At 35.6% G+C, this 17,083-nt stretch overlaps 1 protein-coding gene across 16 annotated transcripts in view; it reads left to right on the forward strand.

Annotated features, from left to right (window-relative positions):
- Positions 1 to 17,083, forward strand: part of BBS9 (Bardet-Biedl syndrome 9) — a 481,107-nt gene that overhangs the window by 228,551 nt on the left and 235,473 nt on the right. For all 16 annotated transcript variants that reach the window (XM_086396500.1, XM_086396501.1, XM_086396502.1 and 13 more), the window contains one exon: positions 3,959 to 4,054. In XM_086396500.1, coding sequence (XP_086252626.1) covers positions 3,959 to 4,054 — 96 coding nt within the window. The remainder of the gene's footprint in view (positions 1 to 3,958; positions 4,055 to 17,083) is intronic.

Below are 17,083 nucleotides of genomic sequence, written 5' to 3' on the forward strand. Positions count from 1 at the left end.
AAATAGTGTCTTAATTACTATTTATAAGTCTAGAAATCAGGTAATGTAATTTATCCAACTTAATTTTTTTTCCAAAGTTGTCTTTGAAACTTTGATCAGTTACATTTTCACATGAATCTTAGAATCAGCTTATCAATTAAAAAAATGCCTTGGGATTTTGCTTAGAATTGGAATTGCCTTAATTCTTTAGATCAGTTTGGAGAGAAACAATATCTGAACAATATTGAACATGGTAAAATTTGGTCCACTTATCCTAGTTTCTTAAGATGAAAATAGAGACCTTCAGTTATTTAGGGCTTATTTTATATTTCTCACTAAGAGTGTTTGTTTTCAATGTACCTATCTTACAAATCTTAAGCAGATTTATCCTTAAGTATTTAATATATTTTTATGCATTTGCAAATTGTATTTTATTTCAATTTCAAATTGTTCCTTCCTAGTACATAGAAATACAGTTGGTTTTTGTATATTGATCTTGTATCATGCTACACTGTTAAACCATGTATTGTTTTGTTAAACCTTTTTTTTAAAACAAAGATTCAATCAGATTTTCTCTATAGAGGATCATGTCATCTGCAAGTGAAAACACTTTTATTCTTGCTTTCCAATCTGGAGATTCAGTTTACTGTTTGCTTGCCTTTTTTTTTTTTTAACCTGGGCTAGAACCTCTGGGATGATGTTGAATAGAAATTGTGAGAGCAAACATTTGGTCTTTAAGCATTAAATATGTTCTATTAATAGCTGTAAATATTTTGTAGTTCTCCTTTACCAGCTTAAGCCCCCTTGTGGCTCAGACGGTAAAGAGTCTGCCTGCAATGCAGGAGACCCGGGTTCGATCCCTGGGTTGGGAAGATCCCCTGGAGAAGGAAATGGCAATCCACTCCAGTAATCTTGCCTGGAAAATCCCATGGATAGAGGAGCCTGGCAGGTACAGTCCATGGGGTCGCAAAGAGTTGGACATGACTGAGCGACTTCACTTTCACTTTTTACCAGCTTGAGGAAGTTCTCTTTTATACCAGGGTTGCTGTGAGTTTCATCAGGAATAGATATTTAAGTTTTTCAATGCTTTTTTGATATCATTTGAAATATTTTATGTCATTTTTTTCTTTAGTCTGTTAATAGGTGGATTACATTGATTAATTTTTGAATAGTAGCCCAACTGTGCATTCTTGAGATAAGCCACATTTGATCATGATGTAGTTTTCTTTCAATAGGCTGTTGGATTAATTTGTTAAACTTTAGTTTATAATTTTTACATTTGTATTTATAAAGGATATTGATATGTAATTTTGCTTCCTTATGAGTTATTAATGTGGAGTTAATGGAATGAATTGGGAAATATTTACCTCTCTTCAATTTTTTTTTGAAAAGTGTGCTGAATTGGTTTTATTTATTGCTTAAATATTTGGAAGAATTCACCAGGGAAGTTTTCCAGACCTAGAGTTTTGTGTATGGGAAAGCTTTTAAATTACAAATTCAGTTTCTTCAAAAGATATAGGACTGTTCATGTTACTTATTTTTTATTGAGTATACTTTGCTGGTTTCTTTCTTTCAGAAAATATGTGCATTTCATCTGAGTTGTTGAATTGATTGGCATAAGGTTGTTGATAACATTTTCTTATCCTTTTAACATTTGTAGAATCTGGAGTGAAGACAACTCACTCATTACTCATACTGGTAATTTGTGTTTTTTCTCTTTTTTTTTCTCCTGATCTGTTGACTAGAGGTGTATCGATTTTATCTCTTTCTGAAAAACCAGCTTTTGGTTTCATTTATTTCATACTTTTATTTTTTGTTTTCTGTTCTTTTTAATTTCTCTGATTTTCTTCTGCTTGCTTTGGGTTTAATTTTCTTTTTTCTAGTTCTTTAAGGTGAAAGCAGAGACCATTCTTTTTAATGTAGTTGGTTAATGCTATAAAATTTCTTCTAACTATTGCTTTAGCTGCATCCTACAATTATCAAATATTATATTTTTAATTTTCATTCTATATAAAATACTTTAAAATTTCTCCTTTTGTTTCTTTTTTTGACCCTGGGGTTGTTTAGAAGTATGGTCTATAGTTTTGAAACTTTTGGGGATTTTCCATAGAACTTTTGTTATTCATTTGGAATTCAACTTCACTGTGGTAGGAGAACATACTTTGTATGACTTGAATTCTTTTAAATTCATCGAGACTTATTTAGCGCCCCCAAACTAGGACAGTTTTTGTGAATATTCTACGAGCATTTGAAAATAATGGTTTTCTGCTATTGTAGGGTGGGATCTTATGAAATGTCAGTTAAGACAAGTTTTCTGATAGTGTTTTTAATCTTCTATATCCTTACTGATTTTCGGTTTACATGTGTCAATTATTTAGAGTAGAGTATTGAAGTCTTCAATTACAATTTGTTTATTTCTCTCTCTCTCTCTCTTTTTTTGCATATCTGAAATTTTTGCTTCATATATTTTAAAGTTCTGTTTTAGACACATAAAAGTTTAGGATTATAATGTTGTCTTGATTATTATGAAATAACCTCTGTCTTTGTTAATATTCTTTGCTCTAAAATCTACTTTTATAATGTGAATATAGCTATTCCAACTTTCTTTTGCCTAGGGTTACAATGGTATATATATATTCCCTCTTTCACCTTTAAGTTGTTTACATCTTTATGTTTAAAGTGGACTTCTTATAGGTAGCATATAATTGAGTCTTGGCTTTTTTTAATGCAATCCAATATTATCTGTCTTTTAATTGGGGTGTTTAGACCATTTATTTTTAATGTGATTATTGAGATCATTGGTTTTAAATGGATTAGTATTCTGTTGCATACTCAAAGAGGACTCTGCAGATTTCTGGAGTTTTTTCGCTGTAGTGCTAATCCTCTCTCTGTCTTGAGAACTTCTGCCACTTTGGCCTTTCCAGGTTTTCAACTCTTATCACCTCAACTCAGAAAGAATGCTGTGTTGCTCTTGGGCTCCCCTTCCGCATGTTGCGGCTTGGAAATTTTCTCTAGGTGGTAAACCGGGGCAAACATAGGACTCGTTTTGTTTCTTGTTTGTCAGAGATGACTGTTGTTCATTTGCTAATTTCTAATGTCTTGAAAAATGGTTTGGTTATTTTATACCCATTTTTCAATTGTTTGTGATGGGAGGGTAAATTTGGCCCCAGTTTTCCAGGACTGATCATTTTGGCCACAGTACTTCATGAATGGTGGTATATACTTTCAGCAGTGGGTAAATAATATGTTTGTCTCTTTTTTGTGTGATTGTAATAGCTACTGATAGTCAATACCCAGATCCATTCATTCACTGGAAGTTGAAAAATGATGGCTTTCAGGCTTTCTTCAATTTTTTAGCTGGTGTATTTATGTACAAAGAATGTTTCCCTTATTTACCATTGCTTATGTGGTACAGTTCAATAGGGTCATTAGGGTAAGTACTTGATTCCTTGCCTTTGTTAGTGATTTTTAAAATGCTCAGTTGATTCTCTAGAATTCTTCAGTAGTGAGCATTTGGCTTTTCTCTTTTGTTTTTAGTGTAAATATCAACACATGCTTTTAAATATATTTGATGTGTTTTACTCCATTGCAATTATTATCTTTTTTGATACTCAAATATTTTCATCTCTGGCCAGTGGTAGTCTCTTTAAGATGGCTCTTACGTCCTTTTCATATAGCTCTCTAGTCCCTGATAGCTTTTTTCTGGTGTGACAGATATTCTAGGTTCATCTTGTGCATTTCCTGCCTCAGACTTAGAATGAACTAGTAGAAGAAAGGAAATGAAATGATTTTAGCATGTTCTTATGAGGCAGAAATTTTAACAATTGGAAGCAACTGTGGAAGTTAATATAGTCCACACACGGACTTCAGACTCCACTAGTGCCGTAAAAAGTACTCATCATCAACTAAGCTTCCTATTTTAAATATTAAGTGTTTGCCTTGTGTCTCTGTAAGGTGATGTTTTTTCTTTTCTTTGTAGGCTTTGCCAAGCAGTCAGAAGATGATCAGGTGAATGTAATGGGTTTTCGCTTCTTAGGAGGGTCCCAAGTTACACTTCTTGCTTCCAAAACCTCTCGTAAGTAAAGCCATGATATATTGCTTTTGAAAACTTCTATTAAGAACACTACATTACAGATCATTGCCACATCAAGGATTTCTATAAGAGTGATGTTAGATATTGAAAACTAAGAGCCATTATATTAGTCATGAAGATAGGGTCCTGTTTTATTAGAGATACATAATTTTGGTTTTGGGGATGAGGAGGGTTTGAGAGAGGAATTTAAAGAACTGAAAAATGTTTCTGAGATAGGTGTATGGTAAACTAGATTTTAGGAGTTACTAGAAATTGGAGTTAAATTTTTTGTGTGTACATATTCTTATAGCCTCCTTTTGGACATTGGCAAAGATGAAAGTGAATAACTTTTGTTGAGATTAATCTCAATAGAATGAAAAGTGCTAATTGTATAATCAAGTTTGAATTTCAGATAAATATTTGCTTTATTGATTTGTTTGCTTCATATGAGAATAGTTGTTGAAACTACTCAATGTACAACTGATTTCTGTGTATGTAGATAATGAAGCTACTAAGCGCACTGGGTTTTATACCCTTTCTTGGAAATAAATTATTAAGAGAGGAAGTTTTCAACAAATTTTAGGTACACTAAGGATATCAGGGGAAATGGATACATACATATATATATATTCATTCATTCATATATATATAAAGTCTGGCTGAGTACACTCCAGTTTGTCTGCCATTTGTACAATGAATTTTCACTTTCTACTTTATGCATTTGCAGTTTTAATTTTATTTTTTTTATAATTAGAAAATATAGTAAAATGAGGATATACTCTTTTTTAAAAATAAAGATGTCAACAGCAGGAACATATACACATTCTTATTTTAGAAACTATAATGATGTCTCTGTCTAGCACCTTCTAGAATGTGTAGGTTGGTGACTAGTGAAATAGACTTGGAAACAACTAAAAATTAAAGAATAAGACACACAAATCAAAGACAGTTCTGAGAAGAATGAGAGAATGCTATACTTTTCATGGTCTTTTTTGTGATTGGTTATGATTGTCGTCTTCTTTACATTGGCATCAATTTGTTTTGATTAGTTTTAGTCTTCAGTTAGATAATGGAATCATTTTCTTACATTTCTTTTGATTAAACTGTTCTCTTTGGTTAAACTAAAAAAGCTGTTGCCAACATTTCTTTGGGAAATTGTACACATCTGTTTGATTCCAGTTGATGATGCTGTATGATGAATCTGCAATTGAGACTATTTTAAAAAGGCATATTCTTTGTGCAAATGGGGATATTTATATCCTAATGCATTGTATTTATTCCTTTTCAGATGAAATAACTCTTAGAACATTGTTTTTGCTTATAATTACTTTATCATTACCTAAATTTCACCAAATGTCCATGTCTATAATTGATTTATTCATGTTTTCTTAATATATGACTATGAATGCCTTGACAAAGCCACAGTGTGGGCAGGCAGACTACATAATGGAATTGGACTATTTAAATAAAGAACCAAATGAACTGCAAACTGAAACCTGAAGAGTAGCCATTACAATTCTCTGATGGTTTTTTTGGCTTCAGTGATGCCCAGAATTCTACCTAGAGAAAGCCCTTGGGAGATGAAAGGCGAAAGATATGAAGAAAGTACAATTTTCTGGGGTTGAGGCAGATGTTGGTGCTCCGTACTGCTCTGTAAGAGTGTTCATCCCCAAAGAAGGAATGAAGTAGTTTGTATCCAATATGTGTTTGACATTTTTCTTTTTTATGAAAGGCATGCAGTCTTTCATCTCAAAATCTGGATGGATAGAAAAACTCAACACATGGAGAGAACTTAGTATTTTTTCTCTATCAACCAGTCAAATGCTACATGTATCATATATAGTTGTCACTAGATCTTGGATAGTATTTTATGTGCATTTTAAAACCTGCTTGATAATCAGCTGATCTTGAAGTGTACTCTGTGGTAATTTTAGTTTAATTTGGCATAGATCAGCCAGAGCAGACAAGCGCATGCAACTCATTGTCTCAGGTATGCAGCCGCATTCTCTGTGGAGCTGAATAGGTTTTTTACTTCAGAAAGTAAAGATTCAATGTAATTAGAGTTTATTGTATGAATTCTGAAAAATAAACTGCAAAGCTTTAAAGATAAAAATATTTAGGAAGAATACAGTAGTGAAACTGAAAATGATTTCCACAGACCTAAATTGAAAATAACACTGGTAATGGATATGTACATTACCTTGAAGATAGTAATAGCTTTACATGTATGCATGAGTCCAAATTCATCAAATTGTAAATATCAAACATGTGTATTTTTTATATATCAATGATACTTCTATAAAGTTGTTAAAAATAACAAATGGGTCACATTTTATGAGAAATATTTTTATAATCAGAATTATAAAATATTTCCACGTGGAAGTCAGTTATTTAGACTGATTCAGTACAGTGATATTTCAGAAGAAATATGCTGTTGTCTATAATTATATATTCCTGCCATGCCACTTTCTTAAGATCCAGATGCACACTGTTATTTATTACTTCCCACAGCAAACACTACCACCTTACTCTCTCTCTTCCTTCCTGTTCCTTTTGTCTCGATGCTTTTCTTGATCTTTGTTATGTATCTACTTTTATCTTTTTCTTTACTATATCTATTTGTACGTTGCCTTGTTCCACTTGTTTCTTAAAGTGTTTAAAATATGTTTTAAAATTACTGAAGATTGAAGAATAAGACTAACATACAATTGATATGATACTAGCAGCTTAGAAATAAAAGGAAAGCATTTTAGTTCCAATTTTCAGAATGCTCTAAAGATAAAATCGAATCAGTTGTTTAGGAGATGCATAGCCTGATACTGAGTCCAGGATGAAATTTCTCTTCTGAATATCACAAAAATAGCTTCTTCAATAATGTCTCTATAGCTTATTTTTGTAGTTATAATTGTTATGTAATTATACTTTGAATAACAAATTTCATAGAGCTTTAAAAATAATGATAAAACTCAGCTTACTAAATGTAATTCTATATTGAGTCCAAAGCAGTGCAGTCTAAGCTGCAGCTTAGTCCAAGGTTAAATTTAGAGTATCTATTAGTAGCACTACACGTTTTTAGTAACTAGCATTTTCAGTAAGAATTGGACAATTAAACTCAGTAATTCCGAAGTAAAACATAGCTGAAAGGAGTTGTGGGGTTTTGTTTTGAAATAAGCAATATTAGAGCATGTTAGTATTCTTGCCTGGATAACTCCATGGAAAGAAGAACCTGGTGGGCTACCGTCCATGGAGTCACAAAGAGTCAGACATGACTGAGTAACTAACACTTTGACTTTTCACTTTCAGAACATGTTTAAATATCAATTGAAATGAGTTAGTGGGAAAGGCTGATGATCAGGAAGTAGAAGGGCATCACAAAGCAATGAAGTCCTTTAGAAGGAGAGAGGGGATGGGATACAGAACTTGGAGGGTGAGGAGAGTTCAAAGTTTACTGTGACAGGATGTAGGTCTAGGGAGACTTTATAGATTTGTTGATGAAAAGATAGGGGAGCTTTGCTGATCTCTAAATTTGAAAAAAAAAAAAAAGTGTGACATTGGTGTCTTGGAGAATAAGAAAGCAAACTTGTAAAATATAAGCAATGATGAGTTCCCATTAGAGTCTGAGATCCTGAATTTTAAAGTGAATCCAGTCATCCTTAGACAATTTTGCCCAGCAGTGATTTGTTTCTTGTTATCCAAGCAACTAAAGTCAGGGTTTGGATTTTGAAACAGAATTGCAGATAAAATATTTTTATGAGAATGGTTATAACAATGAACTACCAAATCTAAGCTGAGACAAATAAAGAGCAGAGAAAAGTGATACATGGTGAAAAATTAACAAGTTCAATAGACCACATATCTTGATTAGGTTCAAGAAGTAGTGGGAATTATAGAGCAAGTAAACCAGAAGCACAAACGCTGGTGGTTAGAGAATGAGTGAGGTGTTGATGTCAGAGTTCAGAGAGACTGCAGATTCTGATGACAGGCTCATCAAACAAGGTGTGATGTTTGGGGAGTGGGTTGTAAAGATGGAGAGACAACCAATGGAGACAAAGATTTCTAGGAAATGAAATGTCTCAGTTGTGGATATTGGAGGAGCCTGTTTGATGTTAGCACAATGAATGAGAAAAAGAAATACATATAAACATATTATTGTGAAATTTTAGAGCACTAAGGATCAGGGGCATATCTCCAAAGATTAGAAAGGAAAAAATAAAAACTCAAGGTAAATTAATCAAGAAGCCATTTAACTTTTCATCAAAATTATTAGATACTATTTTAGTTCAATTCAGTCACTTAGTCTTGTTTGACTCTTTGCGACCCCGTGGGCTGCAGCACACCAGGCTTTCCTGTCCATCACCAACTCCAAGAGCTTGCTCAAACTCATGTCCATCGAGTTGGTGATGCCATCCAACCATCTCATCCTCTCTCGTCTCCTTCTCCTCCCACCTTCAGTTTTTCTCAGCATCAGGGTCTTTTCCAATAAGTCAGTTCTTTGCATCAGGTGGACAAAGTATTGGAGCTTCAGCTTCAGCATCAGTCCTTCTGATGAATATTCAAGACTGATTTCCTTTAAGATTGACTGGTTTGATCTCCTTGCAGTCCAAGGGACTCTCAAGAGTCTTCTCCAACACAGCAGTTCAAAAACATCAATTTTTCGGTGCTCAGCTTTCTTTATGGTCCAATTCTCACATCCATACATGACTACTGGAACAACCATAGCTTTGACTAGATGGACCTTTGTTAGAAAAGTAATGTGTCTGCTTTTTAATATGCTGTCTGTCTAGGTTGGTCATAGCTTTTCTTCCAAGGAACAAGTGTCTTTTAATTTCATGGCTGCTGTCACAAAGTCTCTCACTTTTTCCATTGTATCCCCATCTATTTGCCATAAAGTGCTGGGATAGGATGCCATGACCTTAGTTTTTTTGAATGTTGAGTTTCAAGCCAACTTTTTTACTCTCCTCTTTCACTTTCATCAAGAGGCTCTTTAGTTTCCCTTCACTTTCTGCTGCAAGGGTGGTGTCATCTGCGTATCTGAGGTTATTGATATTTATCCCGGCAATCTTGATTCCAGCCTTTGGCTCATCTAGCCTGTCTTTTCGCATGATATACTTTGCATGTAAGTTAAATAAGCGTCTGACAGGGTGACAATATACAGCCTTCATGTACTCCTTTCCCAATTTGAAACCTAGAGGATGATGGAAAAATTTTCCTTAAGATCTGAGAGAAATGATTTTCAACTTAGACTTCTATACCCTGTTAAACTGGTAATTAGCAATGAAAGCTGAGTAAATATATCTTCTTAGTGTCATGAGTAGCACTAAGCAATTGCAAATAGCAAATTTATGTTGCCTCAGGTAGGCCTTTGGAATATGGAAAGGATAACTAATAATGCTAAATATTTCAATATCCTGAAAGAGTGTAACATGCTAGAAAGAGTTATTGAATTGAATCAGGTCAAGTTTAAAAGTCCTTTGCTTTTCCATTTTGATTATTTTGCTTTCAGATATAATGAAAGGATTGTAGTCATGTATGTGAATAAGGGTTGAGCCTTGAAAAAGGCTTTCTTTTTGCATCTGTCAAAAGAAAGCATATATAATGTTGAACTGTGTTAAACAAAATATCTTCAGAAGAAAGAAAGTGAGAGTTTTGCTCTACTCTATCTGGCTGGACTGTGCACCTTTGCTCATTTTTCACTCAGCAGATGTCTTTATATCTAATACATCTCATGACTCTTGTGGCGCTCCTGGACTAATTGGAGAAACAAACAGGTAGTGAATCGATTATAGAACACCTGATGTGCTTATAGAAGCACACTTTAGCTGCTGCTGGATTCCAAAAGAATGAGGTTCCATAAGTGATTTTATTTGTGAAGGATCTTTTGGAATGAATAGGAGATTTTTAGGTGGAGGGCATTCCAGAAAGAAGAGAAATTATCTTCAGATGTTTGATAAAGTGTGGGATTTTTATTGTTGGCATTGTTCGGTTGCTTAGTCGTGTCCGACTCTTTGTGACCCCATGGGTTGCAGCACCCCAGGCTTCCCTATCCTTCACCATCTCCCGGGGCTTGCTCAAACTCATGTCTGTTGAGTCGGTGATGCCAGCTAACCATCCCGTCCTCTGTCATCCCCTTCTCCTCCTGCCATCAATCTTTCCCAGCATCAGAGTCTTTTCCAATGAGTTGGCTCTTTGCGTCAGGTGGCCAAAGTGTTGGAGCTTTAGCTTCAGCATCAGTGCTTCTAATGAATATTCAGGATTGATTTCCTTTAGGGTTGACTGGTTTGATCTCCTTGCAGTCCAAGGGACTCTCAAGAGTCTTTTCCAGTACTACAGTTCAAAAGCATCTGAAACTTCATGGAGTAGGTACTCTGTGATAGTCCTTTAATGAAGCCTCCAAATTTAAGGACAAGTGTTATGATAAAGCCTCCCCAGATGGCACTAGTGCTAAAGAGCCTTCCTGCCAATGCAGGAGATGCCTGAGACAAGGTTCGATCCCTGGGTCGGGAAGATTCCCTGGAGGTGGGCATGGCAACCCACTACAGTATTCTTGCCTGGAGAATCCCATGGACAGAGAAGCCTGGAGGGCTAAAGGTCATAAGGTCACAGAGAGTCAGACATGACTGAAGCAACTTAGCACACACGCAGGTCATGAGAAAATCTAAACTCACCTGATATGCACCTCCTGCTGCTGTCATTGCTTTAATGTGTACAGTGATTCATCAGTATAATATTGTATTACTATTTATCTTAGAATTTCTTAGCAGTATTATTGAGGGACAATGGGAATATTATATAAATACACTTAGAAAAAAGCCTTTTGAAAATTAAATTTAGAGAAACCATCCACAGTTTGTATTAATATTGAAGAGGTTGTATATTTAGAATATTACACTAATATCTACTGATATTATTTATATTATTTCTTCCAACATTTGATTTAAAAAGCATTCATCTGCTTTTCCATTTCACATTTTAAAATTTCCAGGATAGCATAAACTATATTGATGCTTTGTTTATGATGTGAATGCAAACATTATTTATATTGATGAACTTCAGATGTTCTGACATGAATTGAGACTGACGTTATGCATTTTTGTGCCCTGCTTAGTTAAATATATTATTTTCTCCATTTGTAGTAGGGTGAAATGGCAATTGACTGGATTCCAATCCTTTAAATTTATTTCATTTGGAAGCTGAAATAGTTATTTCCATTGAGCTGCTGTTGCAAGATGCAAAGGAAAAGAGATAAAAAATTAATTGAATGTTCATTTTGGAAGCTATTTTAATTACCAATATTGTAAGGACGTATTTTAGAATACAACTCTTTTCTTTCATGCTATATTGTACATAGAAATTTTCATTTCTCCTTTCCATGAAATGTATACTCTGGAAAAATCTCCTGGGCAATGTTAAATATCTTGGAGTACTAGTACCAAGAAAATGCTTAATAGTCAAAATAATGCCTTATAAATCTTTGACTCTTTGATTCTTGTTGATTTTTGGTAATCTGAAAAACTTCAACTTGCAGATACCATGTTTATATTTTTAAATCCCCCAGCCTCATGGTAATTTTTAACATTTTGACACATTTTTTCCCCCTGTATATGCTGATGAATAAGAAAATAATTAAAGCCCGAATTTGAAAGTTACAGAAAATATCAGACCTATTTAAATGTTTATTATTATGAGTTTTACATTTTTCTTGTTTAATGATATTCATGTATTCACAGCAGAGTACTATCTTAGTCCATTTGGGTACTATCTTAGTCCATAGACTGGGTGGCTTTTACATAACAGAATTTTATTTCTAATAGTTTTGGAGGCTAGGAAGTCCAAGATCAGGGCACTCGTAGGTTTGGTTTCTGGTGAGGACCTGCTTCCTGGTTCACAGATGTCTGGCTTTGCAGTGTGTCGTGTGGCAGAAGGGCTAAGAGTGATGCTGAGGTCTCTTTTTTTTTTTTTTTTGAGGGATATACATTTTATTGGAAACCTTAAATATTCTTCAGACAGAACACAATGTCTTCAATCAAGGCCCTCACGTGGCCTACAGAGAAAACTGCGATTTCCGGATTGAGGTCTCTTTTTTATAACAGTGCTAATCCCATTCATGAAGACTCCTTCCCCATGACATAACCTCCTCCCCAAGGCCCCATCTCCAGATATCATCACAGTGGATATCAGGACTAAACATATGCATTTTGGGTGACACAAGTGTTCTGCTGCTGCTGCTGCTAAGTCGCTTCAGTCGTGTCTGACTCTGTGCGACCCCATAGATGGCAGCCCACCAGGCTTCCCCGTCCCTGGGATTCTCCTGGCAAGAACACTGGAGTGGGTTGCCATTGCTAGCAAATGAAATAGAGAATTTTATTTATATTTAAGTTTTCCAGTGAGCTTTAGATTTTTTAACTTGTTTTATTCTATACTTTTTGTATCAAAATTTTAATTTTTTCAACCAGTATATTTTGAATATCTAATTTTTCTTGATCTAAATTTTAAAATATAAGTACTTTTCTGGTGATTCAATGGTTAAGACTCTGCACTTCCAGTGCAAGGGGTGTGGGTTTTATCCCTGGTGGGAAACTAAGATCTTACGTGTATTGCGGCCAAAAAAATAATAATACAAAGATAAATTACACTTGTGTAAATCTTTTCCATATAACGTTATAGTTGATCTTCATACTGGCCTTGTGAGCTATGCTTTATTTTCCCCTTTGTGTGGATGAAGAAATTGATGGTTGGATGATTTATTTGTACTAAAGTCATAGATTTAAAAATTTACTACATTTTAAATTTTGCTTAGGGATAAGAGCTGAGCAACTGGAGATTGCCTTCATAATGTGATACCCTTAGTTGCTTATATATGGCACCACTATGTTGGATCATGATTATAATGTCCTTAACTATGAGTCTATTTTTATCCCTTTTCAATTCCTTTTCTACTTGGCAGCTTTTATAATAAAAACAAAGAAACAAACAATTACAAATTTTATCATGCCTCTCTCCAGCTTAAAATCTTTTGTGTTGATAATAATATCAAAACTTTTACTAACCCTTATAGGTCTCCCTGTATGTTCTGGCCTGGCCTGAACTTCATCTTTGGGCACTTTTCCTTACTATGACCTTCTCTCAGTTCTTGGTACATCTCTGACTTTTTCTCCCATAAAGTCTTTGAACTTGCCATTCCCTCTACCTGGGCTGTTCTTTCCATCTTAAGCTCCAAGCTTTATGCACAAAATGATTAGGAGTATGAAGTCTAGAATTAGATTAATTAAATCCCTGCTCTGGTTTAGCTTTCATTTGAATGACTTTGAAAAAATTGCTGTGCCTGTTTTTTCCATCTACAGAAATGGAAGTAAAATAGTGCAATTATACTATATAAGAATCAAATGAGATAATTCCTAAAAAGCATGAAGCAATTTCCTGGTACACTGTAAGTGCTAGGTAAATTTTAGCGGCTAGTATTATTTAGCTGCTGTGTTTTATGAAATAATAAAAAGACTGTTTTACCATTAGTCTTTATCATAGCACCCTTTTTATCTGCATCATAGTCCTTTCATAACTTGTAATTATTTGTTATTTATTTGCTTATTTTCTACCCTTCTCACTAGGATGAAGGCCAGGACCAGTATGTGTTGTTCCCCATTGTTTCCCCAGCACTCACTGCTTAATACCTTTTGAATTGAATGAGTAGGTGCAGAGTTACTTAGAATCTTTTTAAGACTATCAAGATAAAGATTGTCTTGCTTTATGGCTACTTTGTAAAGGGAATTGTGTTTCATTTCTTTCATTTGTCCCTTGCCTTTTGAATCTACTGTCCAAGACTTTTCTCTGTTACTTTAGAAAGTGGAAGTCTTTGCCCAGTATGGGGGATTGAGCTGTGTCTCCTAGAGAGTTCATCAGCCTCTGTTCAGATAATTCAAATCTTGATGAAAGATAAAGAGAAATGTTTAGACTTGCCTGCATTTCATTTTGTCAGATTAGGGGTTTGTTGTCTTCCAAGAGTGAGGAAGGAGCTCCAGCTGTGGGCAGCAGAAATAAGATACTTTGTCTCTCCTGGGGAAGCTTTTGGGCCCACTGCCTTTCTTGGCTTGCTCACAACATCCCCTGCTCTCCTTAATGAAACACCCATGCCCACTGTAAGCTGTGAATGGGAACTGAATCCAGCAGTTCCTAGGAGGCATCAGGATAGGTGTCAATTGGATCTGTCTTTCCCCATCATCATTTCAGCCCCAGGACAGCTGAACTTGGAGGTACTTGTTGGCATTTAGCTAAGAGTCCTCTCCACATTTCCTCCAGCTGTAAATGCTAATAAAATGTTTTACTTTTAAATATAATTTAACTAATAAAACTAACCTTTGATAGAAATGTTTAGTGCATTTCTTTTAAGATTTTTAAGTTGTGACACATTTGTATCAAAAAATTACAGTCGAATGGACACACCTCTCCTGGTGTTGGCACAGGCCACTCTGGAGGACAACTCACTCACCATCCAGTCTGTGGCTTTGCAGATGCTGCTCACAGGGAGGGTAGCCACAGTCAAGTGTGGCAGTGCCAGCGTATGCGCTCACTCCTGCTATCATATTCATCTCTGTTGCTCCAATAGTCATGACTACATTTCACCGTCTCTTCTCTCGGGCCTGCATCCCTGCAGCATGGAACTTCATCACCTACATCTGCTACGTCCAGCAAAGAGTGTGCAGCAGAATATAAAGTTTGTGTTTGTGGAGATCACAAAGCTGTAAAAGGAGATGTAACTGGCTCAGCTCAGTGTTGTCTTCTAGAAGGCCAAGGGAATTCCCCAGGCCTGGATGGGGGCTCTGGGCTGGAGCAGACACTTGACCCAAGATGGGAAGACATAGAGAAAGACAAGGTCCTGAGCCGGCCCTGAGCCAGAAGCTATCTTTCTACCTAAGAGGGACAAATGGCTGAGACCTGGAGGCAGCACTGAGCTGCCCAATATGTGTCTTAGGATGCAGGGAGGGACAGATTGGTCTGTAACTTCAGAGGCCTATCTTCTTCCTCACTGAGTTCTACAACTCCCAAGGAGACTTTTAAGAAAGCACCGATCACCAAGGAGCTCAGAGCCTTAAACACTTCCCAGGGCAGCCAAGTCTATTAATACCTATAATTATTAAACAGTTCTTATTGTGCCTTCTTCCCTTTGCTGCTGCTCCCTTGTTATTGCCTAATTCTTCTGCTATGTAATAGGCCTTCATATACTTGAAAATAGTTGTATATCCCTTGGGGAAAGCTCTGATATTTCTGTGGCAAAATCAACCTTAATGGGGTATCCCTGAGTCCCCTGAGTCAGTGATGGTGGAAACCTTGTTCATTCTTCCCCCATCACTCTGTCTTTCAAGATCTATAGTGAACTTCTTGAAGGCAGAGGATCTTGCTTTATTCATGATTTTATCTCCAGCATCTTGAACTGACTTCTACAAATGAATAGAAGAATGAATAAATATCAGTCTGGGTTTTCTGTGTTGGATGCCAAGCTTGACTTAGGTAAGACCCCAGATTTAGAGGATTCTAATACTAGCATACTTTGTCATTAGCATTCTCCCTTCTACTTGTCTACTCACACCCCTCCATAACTGTACTCTAGTTTTCTTCTAAAACATTAAACCTTCAGTGAAAATTACCAAGAAAGGTAAAGGTTGTCATATCTGACCTTGGCCCTACTGTCTTTGATGGGGAGAAATGAGAAGACATCTGATCAGCACCATGGGCAGAAGCCAACATCCAGAATAAGACTAGAGTGAAGGGAGTGTGGGGAAGGTTCATGACATGAAGGTTCATGTCATATCATGTCAAATGATATGACAGCAGAGAATAGACTGTTTGCATGTTCTGTGGCAGGAATACTCAGTTTATTTTATTCCTTATGTAATTAAAAAGAGTCGACTTGGGGAATGAGAGCAGATATGTTCTTGGATTCTGGTTGAGGATGACAAAGTTAAAAACCAATTTAAAGTTGTAATATATTTATAGTACCATGGGAAGTATAAATAACTATTTTACATGCGTGTATCATAGTACCTTAGGTTCTTTAAGCAAAAAGACTGAGTTAATTTTTATACTCCCAAGATTTATTTCTTTATGAAACATAATAGATGTTCAATAGAATAGGTGACTTTGATCTCAAAAAGTGTATGGTCTCTTTGAAGAGACCAAATATGATTATATGGAAAGTTAAGTAAGAATACATGGTTGTACACAGTTAAGTAAACAGTAAACTGTAGACATTCTCTGTATAAATTCAGAGACAGGCAATATTGTGAAGTGGTTAAGACTGATAGATAATCTTTGGATTAATAGATTAATAGATTTATTCTTCTGTAAAATGGGGATAACAGTATTTTCCCTATTGGGTGATTGAGATTTAAGCAAGAGAGTGAATGTGAAGTGCTTTAGATAGTGCCTGGTACATATAAGGCTGCTACATGTTAGTCAGTCAGTCATGTCCAACTCATTGCAACTGTAGCCCACCAGGCTCCTCTGTCCATGGAATTCTCTAGGTAAGAATACTAGAATGGGTAGCCATTCCTTTTTCCAGGCAATCTTCCTGTCTCAAAGGTTGAACCCTGGTCTCCTGCATTGCAGGCAGATTCTTTACCATCTGAGTCACCAGGGCAGCCCAAGGCTACTATCGATGGTAGAGAAATAAAGTTTTCTTGGGGTAGTTGAGATTGAAGCCAAATCCTAAAGGATAGGTCGAGTTTAGACAATTGGAAAGAATGATATTTATCATAAATTCTAGCTCTGACATTTAATTTACTTTGTGACCTTTGGCAAGTCTCTGAGATTCTCTGTGCCTGGTTTTCTTTTTTTGTAGAAGAATGAGTTGTTACAATTTTAGTGCTCGATGCATAGTTGGTGCTCAACATATAATAGTTGCTCTTATCATAGATGTAGTTATTGTCACTGCTGTCATCATCACTGTCATCTTTGTTGTCATCATCAGCATCATCAGGGTAGGAGGCAAGAATTTGGCTATGAGCTGTGGTTTCAGGGAATGGAGGGAACCAAGATTTC

The sequence above is a fragment of the Bos grunniens genome, chromosome 4, assembly GCF_055505025.1.
Source record: "Bos grunniens cultivar Pamir isolate PY7600 chromosome 4, Bosgru_T2T1.0, whole genome shotgun sequence".
Taxonomy (NCBI): domain Eukaryota; kingdom Metazoa; phylum Chordata; class Mammalia; order Artiodactyla; family Bovidae; genus Bos; species Bos grunniens.